This window comes from Euphorbia lathyris, chromosome 3, assembly GCF_963576675.1.
Source record: "Euphorbia lathyris chromosome 3, ddEupLath1.1, whole genome shotgun sequence".
NCBI lineage: Eukaryota > Viridiplantae > Streptophyta > Magnoliopsida > Malpighiales > Euphorbiaceae > Euphorbia > Euphorbia lathyris.
Genome location: NC_088912.1, coordinates 63940167 through 63960310, shown reverse-complemented (window position 1 = coordinate 63960310; position 20144 = coordinate 63940167). Strand labels below are relative to the sequence as shown.

Sequence of the window (20144 nt, the reverse complement as noted above, 5' to 3'; positions counted from 1 at the left end):
CGAGTTAAATAAGAAATTGGATATCTTGATGGCGAAACTGAGCCTCAACACCAATGAAAGTGTAAGTTTTGTGGGTAATCACCAAAGGTACAATTCTAACCCCAATTCTTACAGCTTTTATGATAGTGACTAGAGGAGACCTCAACACTCAAATCTGTCCTACGGGAACCCTAACATGTTGAGGCCTCCAAATAGGTTTGTTAATGAGCATAGGGAAAACGAAGTGGGAATGTTCCCTTACAAACAAGCAAGCCAAGTTCCCCGCAACCCTCTAGCTCATAAGATGAAGTGTTGTCCCTTTTGAAAGAGATATCAGCCTGACTTACAATCAACGAGGAGGTTTGCAAGGACTTGAACAACCAATTGGCTCAAATAAACCATGAGATGCAAGAGCAATCCCGAGATGCTCTCCCAGGCATAAAGGAAAACATAGAAATCCCACAAAGCACTACGCCAAAACCCTCTTCAAACGAAGGTTAAAAACCGTCGTCCCGCGAGATATAAATCTGTCACGGGGCTCGCTACCGTCTATTGCACCTTTAGACGACGGTTAGGTTATGTCATGTTTCGTCATCACACATGACATTAGCCTATTTTCTTATTGTCATTTTACCCTTGTTACGATGCAGCTTATTTATTACTGATGTCACCTTTAATGTCATCAAATGACATTTTTACAATTGAAACCGTCAGGTTAGCGTGTGGAAAATTGGCATATTTAATTTGAGATGACAGTTCGTATAATAATTTCTGCCGTTATAGCCTGTTTAGATGGCACACGTCTTAATCAATCATGTCAAAGGATTTTTTTTCATGTGACAAAAACATTAATTTTAATATCTTTTTATTGCTGTTTAGATGACATTTTTAAAAATTAAAATGTCACTTTATGCCTTCTTCTTCGTTTGAATTTATGGTTTTTATACCTGAATACAGAAACATTCTAAAATATGAAGATTAAATTCTGTATATCAATGGTTTTAATTTTATTGGAGACCAATACTCATAATATGTTTACATTTGTGCCCAACGTCAATCCATATCTTGAATAACCAATACATTTCTGAATTAAAACACAAAAAATAACCAATCTTCCATAAGTCAATCCATATCTTGGAGTAATAATTAGGCCTATAATCCCAAAGGTCTTGGTATCTGCAAAAGCCAAACAGGTCATTAATATTACACACAACCCTAAACTCATTAGTAATTACGTGACCCTTCCCCTTTCACGGCCTTTCACTTACCACAATCATATCACTATAAATATATGCATCATAATTCAGAATCATACCTTCAACAACCAGAAAACTTACCAACAATGGATCCCCTTGTTGAAACTCCAGGAGACATAATTGCTGACTTGAATAAGTTGTACATGGAGAACCCAGAGTGGCTTCTGGACATCAATGGTACGTATGTCAATCCATAGTTGTTTTGTAACCCTTCCTGGTTTCTTCTGTGTATTTCTAATGATTCTTCTTAGATGATAACATACAGGTCCTCTCGATGGTAACTTCTTCAAATGGTCGATCAGGATGAAAGGCCCCCAATACACCCCATATGAAAGGGGTGTATTTGAAATCAGAATCAGCTACCATCCGGATTTCCCAAACAGACTTGCAAGAGTAATATTAACTCAGATCAGTAAGATATAATCACCTATATGAAACATACACTAATAAATCTCTCCTCTTATTCTTAGTTTTGGTTCCGGAATAGGATATATCATCCTAACGTGGCTCCTTAAGGGTCGATTCATCTTCCCCGTATCCTTAATAACCATCGCTTTTCCACTGCCACGATATAATGCAACCATTTATCTATTTCATTTGATAAACATACAACATCATATTTTTGTTCTAATTATTCTATGCATTTTGTAGTGTCTGTGGCACATATATGATCTACTTCTACAGCCCCATAGTGAGGAGCCACATCCTGGGCAAGAAGCAGTTGTTGAGCAATACCGCAGCAACAGGGAAGAGTATGAGGGGATCGCCCGGATATGGACTGCGGAGTATGCAAAGCTGGTATGATGGTGTCCAAATCTCCTAAACTATCTTGGCTAAGAGAAAGGAGAATCGGAAGGCAATGTGAGCTCCAAATGTGGTTCTCATTCCAATTACAAATTTCCTTTCTTCAGTCAAAATAGTTAAGGAGCTTTGGACCTTTAATTCCCCCCCTTTTGTAATATATAACGTAGAGCTTTGTGCTCCTAAACTGACCCTTTTATAATGCTCCTTTCACTTGGTAATGAGGGTTATGATGCTGTCACCATAAGGGACTCTGTTTGTGCTGAATATGAAGGGTGTTCAAATCTCCTAAGCTTTCTTGGCTAAGTGAAAGGAGAATTGAAAGGCAATGTGATATCCAAATGTGGTTCTCATTCCAATTCCAAATTTCCTTTCACTAGTCAAAACAGTTAAGGAACTTTGGACTGTCAATTACAACCGAAAGGCAACACTCATCCCCCCTTTTGTAATATAACGTAGAGCTTTGCTATTCAGTTTGTATGTATGTGCAAGTAGACTAAACTGACCCTTTTACAATGCTCCTTCCACTTGGGTTGTACTCGTGGTACTCTAAACTTGGTAATGAGGTTTATGATGCTGTCAAAACAAGGGACTCTGTTTGTGCTGAATGCATCATAAACCTATCACCATGTTTAATGTTGTTGTTACGATATCAAACCGAGTGGAAAGGAACATAGTAAGAGTATGGCCAATGCACATACATAACCCTTTATGTAGAGCTTGTTAATTCAGTTCGTATGTATATGTATATTCTTTCTAATCAAAATATATCTTATCATTTGCAAGCCATATCAGTACATGCAATTAGCCTAAATTTACCCTTTAATACATGCTTCATACATGCTTCATAAACGAATTGCATTCAGAATCCTTACTTATCCTTTCAAATAAAAATGAGCCAGTTGAGTTCATAACATTTTCAGCTTTAAGAGTATGCCTAACATGCTATAACAAGTAGGCAACTTATTCAAGTAGACATGTACATTCAAGTGAACATGCTATAACAAGTAGACAACTTATTCAAGTAGACATGTATATTCAAGAGAACATGCTATAACAAGTAGACAACTTATTCGTGCATGTCTATTCCTTACTTATCATCATAGGTCATGTTCAAATAAAAAAGAGTATGGTGATATCTTATCATTTGCAAGCCATATCAGTACATGCAATTAGCCTAAATTTACATTTTAATACATGCTTCATACATGCTCAATGACCCTTTTACAATGTTCCTCTAATACTTGATGCATGATTAATAAGCTACATGCCCAAATGAACAATTGTACACATACTCATACAGAACCTCAAACATAAACATCAATAGAACATCATACATAAACATGTTTCATACACATACACATACTCAATCACTTCTAGCAGTATAACTCATAGGTGTAAGAGTAGTGCCAATCTTAATGAACATTCAAAGCTTTAGAGTATGCCTAATCAGCCACATGCTTAATGACCCTTTTACAATGTTCCTCTAATACTTGATGCATGATTAATAAGCTACATGCCCAAATGAACAATCATACACATACTCATACAGAACCTCAAACATAAACATCAACAGAACATCATACATAAACATGTTTCATACACATACACATACTCAATCACTTCTAGCAGTATAACTCATAGGTGTAAGAGTAGTGCCAATCTCAATGAACATTCAAAGCTTTAGAGTATGCCTAATCAGCCACATGCTTAATGACCCTTTTACAATGTTCCTCTAATACTTGATGCATGATTAATAAGCTACATGCCCAAATGAACAATCGTACACATACTCATACAGAACCTCAAACATAAACATCAACAGAACATCATACATAAACATGTTTCATACACATACACATACTCAATCACTTCTAGCAGTATAACTCATAGGTGTAAGAGTAGTGCCAATCTTAATGAACATTCAAAGCTTTAGAGTATGCCTAATCAGCCACATGCTTAATGATCATTCATACATAAACTCTATGAGTCCTAGCTTCCTAAACAGTTATATCTAACCAATCAGTTCATACCAATCATTTCATCATCACCCAAAACTTCATACATATATGTAATCGTTCAGTTCAAACCCACATAACAATATATATACTAAATTAGGCTAGTTTCCTAAATCAATGAGTTCTAGGTTCCAAAATAGTACATCAAACATAGACAATCACTTCTAAAGGCATGACCAATCAGTTCAAACCAACATAACATTAATATATATTCAGTAAGTTAAAGAAATCTTCCTATATGCTAAAGGCATGAACCGATTGACAATCTCTTCAGTCAGCCTTGCCATGTACTGAAGCATTCTTACTATCCCTGCAAATAGTGTTCAAATAAAAAGGAATCAGATGAGTTCATACCATCTACTGTATCAGGCACTATCTTGCCCTAGATTAAAAAAGATAAAAACCCAAGCTTTACAGCAGTGAATCTAAATACAATAAAATCAGTGTAGCTAAGCGAGAGATCTAAACCTTTCAACGATAGGTCTAAAAATCACAAAATCATTATACCAGCTGCTGAAATCGATATACACCAAAGTAAATCGAATGAGGAAAAGATAGAGTAAGGAACAATGATACTCTAATACAGCTAGGAACGAAGAAAATATGGCTTACCAGTCCCATGTTTCGAGCTCACCCAGTGAATATTGCATGTTCAAATTGAAGGAAAATAGTCAAACGTTTGGCAGCGGAAATATAAAAATTTTAACTTTTTTCCATTAACCCAAGATCCGTTAATTGTTATTTCATATAAAGAGGGATAGAAGGAAATACCTTTCGATGTTCTATCTACTATTGCAATCGAAGTGCCCACAACTCTTACTTCGAGTTCCCGAGCACAAGACAAAAACACAATCCAAAATCAAGTTAGATATCAACCGTATAAAACAATCAAGAATAGATTGTCTCTAATAAATCAACACAAGATCAAGGAATAAGAGAAAGAGATGAAAATCAATTGAACGGAAGGAAGCGGTGGATAATCTCGTCCTCTAGTGTGGGTCGAAATTCTCTCTCCCGGGTTGAGTATGTGTGTTTCGAAAATCACATATAAGGGGGGTATTTATATTCTCTTGTATCTAAACCCTAGTTAGATAGAATTAGGTTACTGAATAAGAATTTAATTCGGAATATAATTCTTATTTATTATTTACAATTATATCTTAAATATAAAGATAATAATAATAACCTTATAGGATAATAATAGGAGCAATTTAATCTCATTAAAACTCCTAACTTATTTATCCTTTAATTAATTTAATTCACAATTATAATCTAATTAGAATTGTTAAAATCAAATTAAATATTTATGTATTTATCATACATAAAAATCGCCCCACCCCTATCTACTGGGCCTTAGTGGACTCAGTTGGGCTTCCATCAATTAATTAACATGTGTTTCTCTTTTGGGCTCCAAGTCTTATGTGTGACCCATTAGGTTCTTATTGCTTCTAGCCATATGCAACTATTAAATTAATTTTCACAGAATTATATTTAATCTTTGCATAACGGAATGAGTACGCGAAATGTGATTAGAAAATCCGAAACATTCCCCCAGAGCTATAAGAAGACAGGTTGATTCTGTCGTTGACCTTTCCGTATTAGTTACAATATAATTCGATCATTTATCAACTACATCCTTGAACCGAATCTTATGACTATGGATAATGTCAAGTCACATATAGCGATACGTTCGTTTTATTGTATAGGCCGAGTCAACTCCAATTAGATAGGTTAAGTGAAATCTGTATTTCAAGTCTTAAGCTATCACCTTGCAAGGATTTAGAGTCAAGTCTTCCACAAGCGATCCTTGGACGTATCTCCCATTTATCGGGAGTGACAAATGCCTCTGTTGTTTCAGTCGGTGTTTCTTGTTCTTGAACTTCATCAAGTTCAATCATGCTTCCCTTTTCTGTTTCTTCGAGAAAATCTTTCTCCAAGAAGGTTGTGTGCTTAGATACTATTACTTTCTGATCATCTAGATGATAGAAGTAATACCCCACAGTTTCCTTAGGGTATCTAATGAAGAAACACTTATCAGATTTAGAATCTAGTTTGTCTGAGGCTATGCGTTTAACAAATGTTGAACAACCCTATACTCTCATGAATGAGAATGTGGGTTTCCTACCAACGAACAATTCATATGGTGTGGAACTAGCAGATTTAGTTGGTACTCGATTTAGGGTGAAGAGGGCAGTTTATAAGGCATAGCCCCAGAATGTCTTTGGAAGCAACGATATGCTCATCATAGATCGTACCATATCTAGTAAGGTACGGTTCCTCCTTTTGGATACACCATTGTGTTGTGGTGTATATGGAGGTGTCCATTGTGAGCATATTCCACATTCAGTTAGATAATTTAGAAAATCATCTGAAAGATATTCGCCACCTCGATCGGATCGAAGTATCTTTATTTTCTTTCCTAATTGATTTTCTACTTCATTCTTGAAGCATTTGAATTTCTCAAAAGCTTCGGACTTGTGCTTCATTAACTAAACATAACCATATCTGGAATGGTCGTCTATGAAGCTTATGAAGTATCTGAATCCTCCTCTTGCTTGGACTGACATAGGACCGCATACATCTGAATGTATTAATCCTAGAGTGTCTGATACACGCTCACCTTTATTACTAAAGGGTGTCTTTGTCATTTTACCTTTTAAACATGCTTCGCATGTTTCCAATGATTCAGAATCAATTGAATCTATAAGCCCATCTTGGTGTAGCTTAAGCATGCGTCTTTTGTTTATATGGCCTAAACGACAATGCCACAAGTAAGTCGAATTATCTAGCTTATGTCTTTTGGTATCAATTGCGAAAATAGAAATTTTGTCATCTAGCACATAAATCCCATTTTGTGATATTCCTGAAAAATAGAAAATCCCATCTCTGTAAAATTCGCAATGTTTATCTTTTATTGAAATATGAAAACCGTCGTCAACAAGACGGCTAATAGAAATAATGTTTCTGGACATTTCAGGAACATACAAACAGTTCCCTAATTCTATTACAAGCCCAGAGGGCAAACTTAAAGCATAATCTCCAACAGCGAGGGCGGCAACTCTTGCTCCATTTCCTACTCGTAAGTTTATGCTTCCTTTCTTCAATTCCTTAGTCCGATTTAGTTCCTGCATATTTGTACAAATATGAGATCCGCATCCGGTATCAAGTACCCAAGATTCAGACTGTGAAATTGTATTTATTTCAATATAAAACATACCAGATGTTGAAGCACCGTCCTTTCCCTTCTTGAGGGAGGCTAGGTACTCCTTGCAGTTCTTTCTCTAATGCCCGTATTTACCACAGAAGTGGCACTCTCCCTTGGGCTTCTTCACTTCCTTTCCCTTAGCTCTAGTGGGCATGGCCCTCTTGCCTTTCTTGGGATATTTAGGATTGGGAAAATTCCCCTTCCTCTTCTTTGATCCCTCTATGACAAGAGCCGGTATTGCCTTGTCTTTCTTCATATTGGGCTCAACTGACTTGAGCATATTTGCTAGCTCTTCAAGAGAGGTTTGCAAGTCATTCATCTGGTAGTTCATGATGAACTGTGAATAACTCTCTGGGAGGGATTGAAGAATTAAGTCTATGCTTAGTTCATTATCCATCGCGAATCCAATACTAGAAAGCTTGGTAATATAGCCAATCATCTTGACACAATGTGTCATCACAGATGTGCCCCCTTGCATCCTGCAACGATATAGCAATTTTGATATCTCGTAGCGTTCGCACCTAGTTTGTTTCCCAAATAATTCCTTTAGGTGCATGATGATGGAATAGGCATCCATTTCCTCATGTTGCCTTTGCAATTCCGGTGTCATCGATGCAAGTATGATGCATCCCGCATGATCGTCATCAGCTTTGTGCTTTTGGTAAGCATCAATCTCTTCGATGGGAGCATCATCAGCTGGGATAGGGGGTATCGTTGTATCAAGTACATACCCTATCTTATCGAACTTCAAAACGATTTTGAGGTTACGAAACCAGTCGGTGAAGTTTGAACCGTTCAACTTGTTATCGGTAAGTATATTTTGCAGATTGATTTTAGTCATGATTTTAGGAGTGTTTTAATTTAAACTTGAGAGTGAGAAAGAGTAAACTTACGTTATTCATTTGCTTTAAAATACATCAATCTAAAATTATAGGCCTTTTGTTCATTTTAGATTGCTCCCACTATTTTGCCAAATTAATAGCCGTCCATATTAATTCGAAGAATTTCGCAAATCCTTTAGTGAGCTAGGATCCTAACTCCTGAGATTTCACCTTGAGTTTGCTCAACAAGCTAGTCTCATTTGTTAGGTAGATTCATGTAATCAATCACATCTTTGATGTGATTCCTAGGTTATTGGGTTACTAACCACATTAGTAACTAATATGCTATTCACATTACTCCCAACCATATTGCCCATTAGTTTATGACAACATGAGTTTGCTCATCCAATTATCATAATCTAATTTAAGTATTACCCCATATTCATGAAAAGATGATTTTTCAATAATTCAGGTGTTACCATAAGACCCCGAGCTTGAGTTTGCTCAACAACCCAAAGGCCCCCAGTACTGCCGGCTGAATTATAATATTAGGGAGGGGCAACCGATTTTAATAACTTGCTTATTTACTTAACTTTTAATTAGTGATGGATTTTTATTTTAAGTCTCATAATCTAACTTAGTCTTGCTTTGCTTTAGCATACATCAGACACATACATTGGCGTTATGGACATATCATCTAAATTATTCCGTCGAGCCAGAGACGGAATAAAAGGCCAAACCTAGGGAAATACTAGCTATTACATATTTCTCTTTAGGTCCTCGTCTTCTCCATGGCGCCTTGAAATTACATATTAATTTCTATTCTACTAAAGAAAACTTCAATTAACTTGAAGGGAATTAGATGAGAGGAGAAATTACAATAGATAGTAGAAAGACAGGACTCGCAGGCCCTATTTCAAACATACCAAAAGACTAAAAAGAGGGTCCAAATATGTTCATAACTCCAAACATGCATAGACTCAATTAAATAAATTTAATTGGTTGATTACATAAAATATGTTATGTAATATTTAGGTTAATCACATTAACTCATCAAATTAACTTTCATCCAATTTTAATTCTAATAGTTTCGTATCTTCTATATTAACCTTTTAGATTAATACAACTATACAAAACTTTAATTTATGCATGTCCCAATTATTTTGATTTCAATTCATTTAATACTTTTGATTTACAAATAGGTAAAACAAACTTTTAAATAAATTCATTCATTCGATACTCAAAACAGAAAACTATTAATTTCTGAAACATATATATATATAAATATATTTAAAAACTATTTTAAAACGATTTTAAAATACGTGGGTTTCGGGACGTGTCCGAGGACGCGGCTGCTGCCGTTTGGCAGCAGCCCTGTCGCGCCTGCCACTTGCCGCTGCCTTGCGGCAGCGATGGCCAGCCGATGCGCGGTTGCTGCCGGCAGCCGCGGGACAGCGGCCGGGTTGCGCCGTGAGGCGCAACCCGAGCTGCTGTCCATTTATATATATATATATATATATATATCAGTTTTAAAACGGTTTTAAAACGATTTTCAGAAAATAAGAAAACCTATTATAGATTTTCCGTTTTATCTTTAGAATCAATAAAATTAACTTTTATCAATCTAACTATAAAACTAATAGATTTTGTTATAATGATCATCAACCGAAATAATTAGGAACATATGCATAAACTATTTTTAATTAACAATTAATTAAAACTTATTTATCTTTAGAACTAATTAATCAAAATACTTTGGTTAATTAACCTAACTATAAATATTTATTCAATCTGATAGAAAAACTTCTAAATTTTCATATATGAAATAACGGATTTAACGCAGGCTCTGATACCACTGAAGGAAAATAGGCAAACGTTTGGCAGCGGAAATATAAAAAATTTAACCTTTTTCCATTAACCCAAGATCCGTTAATCGTTATTTCATATAAAGAGGGATAGAAGGAAATACCTTTCGATGTTCTATCTACTGTTGCAATCGAAGTGCCCACAACTCTTACTTCGAGTTCCCGAGCACAAGACAAAAACACAATCCAAAATCAAGTTAGATATCAACCGTATAAAACAATCAAGAATAGATTGTCTCTAATAAATCAACACAAGATCAAGGAATAAGAGAAAGAGATGAAAATCAATTAAACGGAAGGAAGCGGTGGATAATCTCGTCCTCTAGTGTGGGTCGAAATTCTCTCTCCCGGGTTGAGTATGTGTGTTTCGAAAATCACATATAAGGGGGGTATTTATATTCTCTTGTATCTAAACCCTAGTTAGATAGAATTAGGTTACTGAATAAGAATTTAATTCGGAATATAATTCTTATTTATTATTTACAATTATATCTTAAATATAAAGATAATAATAATAACCTTATAGGATAATAATAGGAGCAATTTAATCTCATTAAAACTCCTAACTTATTTATCCTTTAATTAATTTAATTCACAATTATAATCTAATTAGAATTGTTAAAATCAAATTAAATATTTATGTATTTATCATACATAAAAATCGCCCCACCCCTATCTACTGGGCCTTAGTGGACTCAGTTGAGCTTCCATCAATTAATTAACATGTGTTTCTCTTTTGGGCTCCAAGTCTTATGTGTGACCCATTAGGTTCTTATTACTTCTAGCCATATGCAACTATTAAATTAATTTTCACAGAATTATATTTAATCTTTGCATAACGGAATGAGTACGCGAAATGTGATTAGAAAATCCGAAACATTCCCCCAGAGCTATAAGAAGACAGGTTGATTCTGTCGTTGACCTTTCCGTATTAGTTACAATATAATTCGATCCTTTATCAACTACATCCTTGAACCGAATCTTATGACTATGGATAATGTCAAGTCACATATAGCGATACGTTCGTTTTATTGTATAGGCCGAGTCAACTCCAATTAGATAGGTTAAGTGAAATCTGTATTTCAAGTCTTAAGCTATCACCTTGCAAGGATTTAGAGTCAAGTCTTCCACAAACGATCCTTGGACGTATCTCCCATTTATCGGGAGTGACAAATGCTCAATCCAATGTATAATTATCCTGCAATTACTTCCTGTGATACCCAACGTCTGCCGTTCACACCCCAGAATCATCTATGTTATGGATGGTGTTACAACAGGATCAAAGCATCACATTCCATAATCCAGAATCACCAACTAACATTCCTTTGAGTCTGATGATTACTTATACCTATTAATACCAATGAGATGAACAAGTGACAAGGATGAATCTACCCATCCTGTTATCTCAAGTCGGGTCCCCAATCCTAATGAACTCCCTTTCATTGGATCCATGCAACTGTCCAGATTATCTGTATATCTGAAGCTTGTGAGATCAGCTTTATGTCTTGACAGAAGACATTGTTACATGCAAGTCTCAATAGTGATATATCAATCCTAAACATATTACTTGACTTGAGGTGGTTTTAAGTTTATTAGTTTATTATAAAGTTTCGTCTCACTTCATGCTTGTATGAACACTTTATAATCACTTTAAACAAACTTAAGGATTTCCTTTTGTTAGACTTATTTAGTTCTTTAAAAGGGGTTGCCTTTATATAGTTACGAAACCATATCTTATTAAAACAAATGATATAAAGAACACTTCATTCATATTTAGTTTATATCCTAGAACAATTGTCTATAGGACACTAAACCCCAACACAAATCAACCATGGAGATAGAGCGAGATGAGAGGGATGAAGCTTGCGTAACCTAAACTGGGGTTTGGGATTGAGAGAGGGTTTATATATCAGCTGAAATTTCAGTCAAATGATATAGAGCGCCTAAAATTTGGTATGGCCGCGTAAGTGAAATTTCATTTGTCGCTTTTTTTGTTTTCGGCATACAATGACATTCATTTATTAGAAGTGTCATCTGTTGAGCGCATCAAATTTAATGAAAACGCGCGTTTTCTTTGGATGACAGGATTCTATAATCGTAATGTCATCTGAGAATTGAGCGCATTTTTTATTTTGCCTTCAGATGACATACATTTAAAATACTGTCACGAAAAATATTCAGACGACACGAAAACAAATGTTTGTCATGTATCTTGTGTCATGTGAAAGGGAAAATGACATAGTGAAGGAAATCAGCTCAAGCCATCTCTTTGAGGAATGACAAAAAGGTAGAACCAAGTCCACTGTCACATGCATCACTCAAGGTTTGTGAGGAACCGAAAGCGGTAAGCAACCCCGGTTCAAAATCTGAAATTCTAAATCATGTGATAGAGATAAAAGATCCAATCAAAACTTGTGTATCTCAACTACCTTTTCCTCGAAAGTTAGAAAAGTTTAGGTTTGCTTCATGCTCAGAAGTTTTCACTCTCTTCGACCTACCAAGAGAATCCAAAAGGGAGCAAACCAAACTTTTTCATAATATGTTTAAATTTGGCCGCTTATTTTCATTAAACTTATTTGAGGCCCCTAATCCGTTTTGTAGGTACGGATTGTTTGTTAAGGAATTCGAGTTCCTAACACGGATAGAAGCCTATACTTAGGAAGGAACTCCATGTCGAGCTAACCGACTATAAAAGTAGCGCTTCTTGGGAGGCAACCCAAGTTTGGATTAAACTTTTTCTAGGTTTATTTTTCTTTTTAATTCAATTATAGATTTCTGTTTTTAACTTTGGTTAGTAAGTTGTCTTCTCCACCCTAACTTCTTTCACATGTGTTTTATTGTTTTATATGCAATATTGGAACTTATTGCATGATTTAAGTGTTTTATATGCAATGTGATTTTACAAATTTTTAACTTTTTGTTGCGTCGTGTCTAGTTTAGTTCAGCGTTTTTGGGTTTTATTTATGCTTTGTTTATGTTTTTGCATGTTTAGGATCTAAAACCGTAAACTTCCTTTGAATCTAAACTTCGTTATTTGTTTCTGAGGACTGAAAACCGAATCTAAAATTGCATGACAACTAGTTTAGGTGTAGGACATAATCCTTGTATCTGTAAAAGCATGAGCTAAAGATTGCATTTAGACCCTACTTTTGAAGAAATGCTAAAATAAGTACTTAGGTAGATAACTTAAGAATTGAAGGCATGTGATATTGAATTTGAGCTTGGGGAGAACTAATAAGCACAAAATTGAAACCCAAGAATTGTGAGTTGAATTTGAGCCCAAGAGCGAACATCAAAAAGCTCTTTTTCTTGACATTTTTGTGTGAATGCTTTGACTTGTGGAAAGATTATAGATTTTGCACCTAATACTGAGTTGAACCTGCATGCAATGATTTGAGATGATAAACGATGAATCAGCCTCATTAGAACTAACCTTTTTCTTTACCTTATTTTTTCTTTTTCATCCACTCTAGGAAGCCCCTTTGAGCTTGTATTTTGTAACTTGTAGTTTTTCTTTCCTTCTAACCCTATTTTTGCAAACTATCACTTAGTTTGTTACCTAACCCGAGTTTTTGCAAAGCTCACATTGAGTCTTTGTTTTCTTCTAGCGCTTTCTCTTTGTTTATGGTATTATAGTAGCAAGACAAAAAGCTAAGAAGTGAATGAGCATTACTATCCAAAAGAAAAAGAAAAACAGAAAAGGAAAAGAAAAACAGAAAAGAAAAAAAAAGAAAAAGAGACGAACAAAAAGGGGAGAACTTCATTCCCCAGTTCTTAAATTTAGAACGTCTCAGAAAAAATATATATAAAGAAATAAAAAGCTCAATCACTTCATATTTGTTAAAGCCACTTTAAACTTTGTTTTTCTAGCGCTAGAACTCCTAACCGTTGTTGTAACTTTAACCCTCTAACAACATTACAACCCCAATTTGAGGCTGTTTTTGATATCATCGGAGTCATGTAGTATATAGTAGAGGAACTCGGATGAACATGTAAAGTCAACGTAATCCTAAGCAAGAACATAAGCCGAGAGTAAACACTTTAGCCACTAAAATTGTGTGAATTGAGTGAACTACCTGTGGTGAGGTATTTTACTTAGCTATCCCCTTAAGCTCGTTTACTTGAACATGTGTCCTTTTTCTTAAACATATGACCTGTGATAATTGAAATGCGGCTTTTGGATATCGTGTCTCTACTTTGTAATTCCGAATGCATGTAACTACAGATGCTCGAAATTGTGTCAAGCACCTAGTAAAACCAGGAGGTTTCCTAGCTTGCTTGTGATTGCGGGTTTAGTTTTTTAGTTTACTTGGGGACAAGTAAAGTTTTAAGTGCGAGGTTTGATAGGGGTCAAAAACCCCTATCAAAAACCCCTATCATTAATAATTTTAATGATAAAATAATAAATACAGAGTGAATATATAAGTGTTGTTGGAGATAATATGTCTTAATCACTCTTAGATCACTAAAAGTTAATTATTTATATTATTTTTAGAGCGCATACTAAAACTCTCTTCGGAATGCTCTAAGTTATCACAAGTTTGATGTGGCTCGTGTAGATATCCGTACTATCTTATTTGATAATTCTAGTGATTTAGTTATTAGTAGGATTCTTAACATGTAATTTCTTACTTGTTTTTTCCTTATTTTGTTTTGTTTGGCATTTATCTTTCTTTATGGTGTATTAAAAAAGAAAAGATAAAGATGAAATTTACCTTAAATTTAATCCTAATGTTAAAAAAAAGATCAATTTTAGTTTCATGATATCGAAAATTTGAAAAAGTTGATTTGCCTGTTATTTAGCTATCACATCGAACCTTCCAAATATCAATTATGTATAAAATATTTAAAGTACTATTAACAAAGCTAACAAAAAAAATATATTACAATGCTAAAACTAAATCTGTCATATATCAGTTAATAAATTTTTTTATAAAATTATCTAATATATTTATTTTGTTACTGATATAGTTATAAATAACAAAAAAAAAAATGTATGAAATTGTTTCAATTTATCTATAAATTTGTTTGGAAAATGTGAAACGATAGTTAAATAACAATAAAATTAACTTTTCGAAAGGTAAAATTGATTTTATTTAAAAATATTAAAATTAAATTTGTATCCTCACATACATTAGTTCTAAATCTATATATAATTTTTTTAGACTCAGCAAAAAAAAAACATGTGAATAAAGGTCTTAGGTCCTCAAATTTGAGAAATTCAGTGGGACAAAAAGTAAAAACTTACAAGTTCAGTGATACGCCTAAACATTTGTCAATAATTTATTGATTATTATTATTTTTATTTGTTTGGTTTAAGAGAGATGGTGAGGAACATGGAGGAAAGAGGAAAGACTGGATTTGTTTAGACTGAGCAGTCAACGTTATATGCATCATCACTTGTTTTTCTATTCAAGTTTGGATCCAAAACGATCAAAGTCTCATTCCTACAATCGAATTTTGGGCAAGTATAATAAAAAGTGATGGAGGAATCCCAGATAGAAAAAAGGGCGAATAAGGGAGTGGGATTCATGGAATTTGTAACAAGGCCTCTTCAATGGTTCAAAATGTTAGGTGAAGAGCTGCATTGGAGCTTCGTTTTGGGAGTTGTAATAGTGTACGGAATCAGTCAGGGGCTGGGCGTGGGGTTGAGCAAAGTTACTACTCAATACTATATGAAGGATGATCAGAAGTTACAGCCCTCTCAAGCACAGCTCTACTTGGGCTTGCTTCAAATCCCTTGGATTGTTAAGCCTCTTTGGGGTCTTCTCACTGATACCCTTCCTATTCTTGGATACCGCAGGCGTCCCTATTTCGTTTTTGCAGGTACAATTTCTTCCAATAGAATGCTTTATTTTTCATGCCAATGGTGCTCTTGTTGTTTTGCGGGTCCTTTTTTGCAGGAGCATTTCTTGCTCCATCAACTCTGTGTTTTTTCATACACATAATTTAAGTAATTGAAAGTTTTACTGTGAAAGATCTGTGAATAAAATGCTTTGGCTTTTTGTTGGGATTGCAAATTACAATTAGGTTATTGTTTTAATTGTTGGATTGCAGAATCTCTGAGATTTTTATAATTGAGGCTAAGATAAAATGAAGTAGATGTCATAGGCTATTATAATTGAATGAATGAAATCTTTATCACTTTAATATCATACTAGGAAGTAGCAAAACAGATCAGACAGGCCAACTGCCTTCATATATTATTCTTTTATAACATGTGATGTGAAGGGTGAATTATGAGTTTTTTTTTTTTTTTGTTGTTGTTTTCCCTTTGTAACACTAGAAAAGGGACTGGGAATAGAGAGAAAAGAAAAAGGTTGTACATAATCTCTCTCTCATTCCGATGCTCTTGCCACTGATGTTACTGAACATATCACAAATCTTCCATGGAAGTATATACCCAATTATCAGTTATAAGATGTGAAAAGTTTTGTCAAAATCTAACATTTCGAAGGTTCAAATAGATAAAAAAAAATCATGCTTTTATTGTGGAAACCAAAGAAATGTTAGAAGTTTCTCTGCGAACTAAAGTGGATCACATGATCCCTAAGAGAGAGAGAGTATCTGTAAATTCTGTGAGCTTGAACCACATTCATTCCTTTATCTGAAATTATGTAAATAAGAATGGTACAAGTTAGGCAAAAGATGGCAGTATTGCAATTGATTTGTGCTAAAGGGTGGTTTCTTACGAAAAGATGAAAATCTTTTAGTTTCTCATGACCAAAATTTAGCTTTTAAATATTTAAACCTTACTTTTTCTTTTTCATACTAACCTGTAATAATTACATATGATATAGTATCAAAACATTAAGAGGTGTTCATCTTCAGTTAATATCATATAAGTGAATACAAATATGAAGCATTTGAAAGTTTCACATTTTATGTGTAGTAATTTGATATATACTTTGTATATTCTTCATATTAGTTAAAAAAAATATGTTCATATTTATGTGATACTAATTATTTTTATGCTGTCTATAGTGTGCATGAATATTAAATGAAAAATTAATGGCTTGATAGCATATAAAATCAAATATAAATTTTCCTAATCAATTATTTTATCTTTATGTATAATGTTCAATTGCCAAGTTCCCAACAATGTTACATTAGTTGTCCGCTATCTTCGATCATTGAACTAAAACAGCTCCTAACACTTCTTTTTAGATTAACTAATTCCACCTTGATAGTGGTATCATTCTTATTTACATAAGAATAATCAAGCGTCTTCGCAATGATGCATTAATTTTCTGCTTCCCTTGTCTAGGAGTACTGAAACTTGACCTAGTATGGCTCCACCTGCTTACTTGCAGGTTTTCTTAGCATCACTTCAATGCTTGTCCTATCACTGAAAAAGAACTTGCAACTTGGCTTGGCTTTGCTATCTCTAATAGCAGGAAGTGCTGGTATAGCTATAGCAGATGTAACTATTGATGCGTGTGTGACACATAACAGCATAAGTCATCCTTCTCTAGCTGGTGACATGCAAAGTCTTTGTGGCATCAGTTCTTCCATTGGTGCACTTGTGGGGTTCTCAATCAGTGGCTTTTTGGTACACATTGTTGGCCCTAAGGTTAGCTCTTGTGCATATTTTATGACTCTGTATATCCCATAACCAGCATAATCCATTTACTTTGCCTTCTGCACCTGTTAATATCCAGTTCTCATAGCCAGATTTGTTGAGAGTCTATGTAGTACTGTCCAGTCAGTTCATTGGTCATTTTAATTTTTAGCTCCAGCACTTGAGTTCAGGACTGGAAAGAAAGAATCACATGTGCTGGTTGTATGCAGTCTGAAGAAATTTCTGGTCGTAATAATGATAATTACATGAAAGACATTTGTGTATGCATATTTTTAGATAAAGCATTTTACAACATTTTCAAAAATATTAACTGTAATAAACTCAACCAGAGCAACAGGACAAATGAATATACTCAGCTGTTTTATGGTTTTATGGTTTCATGTTCCGCCAAATGCCATGGTGGTGAGACTGGGGATGTTAGAATTTAGACTTGGATAAGTAAAGGTTTCAAATTTCTGTAATTAGACAAAATTGCATATTGATGTTTCTATCGCTGGATTTTAATTATTAGTTCTCTGGACTCTTCCGACTGCAGCTGTTTAGCAATCATATGATTCACTGGTTTCAGTTTATTTGTGCTAATCATTTGGGAAGTTGGAAAGCATGTTAATTTTTAGGTTTTGTGGCAAATAATGGCTGGTTGTTCTGAAAAGTTAGCAGTTAAAATATTAAAGAAATAAATTAAATATTATGATTGTTCAAAGATGCATACGGAAGTAAAAAGAGGAACAGAGAAATATTACGCTGGGCATGCATATATCAAAATGAAAGTCAATTATATAAATTCTTTCCAGAAAAAGAGGATAAAATAAAATAAGAAGGGCACAAGGAAAATTTTAATGAGAACCTACCACATTTTACCCTTTATTGACCTGTTAAAATTCTGCTATTACCTGGCAGGGTGTCTTTGGGTTGCTTAGTATACCAGCTGGCCTAGTCATTTCGGTCGGAATAATGCTGAGAGAACCACGGGGACATAGATTTTCATATAAAGGAGTAAGGTTAATGTTATTCGACTTGAAACATTTATCCTTTATCTTTCTTCTATGTTCACATAAAGCTTTTGAAATTAGGTTAATGAGAAGTTTCTGGATGCTGCAAAGGCTATGTGGACAACTCTAAAATGTCGTGATGTATGGAGGCCATGTTTGTACATGTACATATCTCTTGCTGTGAGCTTGCATATTCATGAAGGAATGTTTTATTGGTATACAGATGCAAAGGGAGGTCCATCTTTCTCAAAGGTACCTTTTATATTACCTGTTGTTCTTATTAATTCGACTCTGGGGTTGGACTTTTCGATTTTCTTAGGTTTTCCCTCTTATATGAAGTGTCCTAACTGACCATCCATATGGATATTTATTCTTAATATTGAGTTAATCTCTCATAAATCATTCCTATTCAATGTTTAGAAGTTTTTATTTATAACATGAAGCACCTTGTATGAACTTCTGATTTTTTACTATTATTATTCTTTTTTTTATATACAGGAGGTTGTTGGTTCCATATTTTCAGTGGGCGCACTTGGGTCCCTCTCTGGTGTGCTTATCTACCAAAGTTTATTAAAGAACCATCCTTTTCGAGATATACTTTTCTGGTCTCAGTTGTTGTACGCTGCATCAGGATTGCTAGATTTGATACTGGTGCTGCGTATCAACTTGCAAATTGGTTTACCTGATTATTTCTTTGTAGTGATTGATGAAGCCATCCATAAAATGATTGGGCGCATTAAATGGATGCCTCTTCTTGTGCTTAGTTCGAAGCTTTGCCCTGCTGGAATAGAGGGTACTTTCTTTGCTCTGCTCATGTCAATTGATCATGTTGGTATGCTTTCATCCACTTGGGCAGGGAGTCTCATACTCCACATCTTGAACGTAACACGAACAGAATTTGACAACCTGTGGATGGCCATTTTGATCCGTAGCATTTTGAGAATGGTTCCAATTGGCCTGCTGTTTCTGATACCTAGAACTGATCCCAACTCGACCATCCTTCCAGCAGAGATGTTGAAGACCAAAAAAGGTGAAACTGAAATCCTTGAAATGCAATCGTTGGTTGATAGTTCCTTGGACGAATGAAGGAAAAATGACGTCTAGGAAATTGCTAGTTTCTGCTTGATGACTAATTAAAATCCCCCAGTCATCATTAGTTGATGCAGTGGCTTGAGATTGGCAGGAGCTCTAAGCTAGAGCTGATAAGGGGTAATTATACAAAAGGACACAACATACTTTAACCTTGTAAGCACTTAGTTTAGCTCAACAACATAGAATACAAGAAGACATTTCTTTCAATCTGAACATGAACCAGACAGGTTTGTGCGTATGACATGAATATTTCTGGTGGGAAGTATAGATATTTTCGGATATTGTACAAAAGATAGAGCCCAAAGCATAATTTCTAGGGGACCAATTTATGTTTGTATGGATAATTTTTAGAATGCATATACACCACTTCTATTTCCCTTTTATTTTCAAAGCTATTTATTTTGCTTGGTCTTTAATTTATCTTGAATGCAGTTGAATACTTGTGCTTATCATCTTCATGATATATAAATGATAATTTTGTTTTCATTTCATGTTATAAAGTTGGAATAATGAAATTTCCTGTTCTCGATTAG

The 20144-nt window shown here is 34.6% G+C and overlaps 1 protein-coding gene across 1 annotated transcript; it reads left to right on the top strand.

The window, feature by feature from the left end:
- Positions 1-15253: 15253 nt before the first annotated feature.
- On the top strand, positions 15254-20022 carry LOC136224233 (probable folate-biopterin transporter 3). The gene is made up of 5 exons (XM_066012507.1): positions 15254-15771; positions 17259-17518; positions 18428-18523; positions 18601-18771; positions 19018-20022. The coding sequence occupies exons 1-5, from the start codon at positions 15429-15431 to the stop codon at positions 19603-19605; spliced, it is 1458 nt and encodes a 485-aa protein (XP_065868579.1). The 5' UTR covers positions 15254-15428; the 3' UTR covers positions 19606-20022.
- Positions 20023-20144: the final 122 nt, after the last annotated feature.

Bases quoted from the DNA above. Each gene is read 5' to 3' on its own strand.
- LOC136224233 (XM_066012507.1), top strand. From the start codon at position 15,429: ATGGAGGAATCCCAGATAGAAAAAAGGGCGAATAAGGGAGTGGGATTC. The intron at 15,772-17,258 runs GTACAATTTCTT...GCTTACTTGCAG, and splicing joins TCCCTATTTCGTTTTTGCAG to GTTTTCTTAGCATCACTTCA. The intron at 17,519-18,427 runs GTTAGCTCTTGT...ATTACCTGGCAG, and splicing joins TACACATTGTTGGCCCTAAG to GGTGTCTTTGGGTTGCTTAG.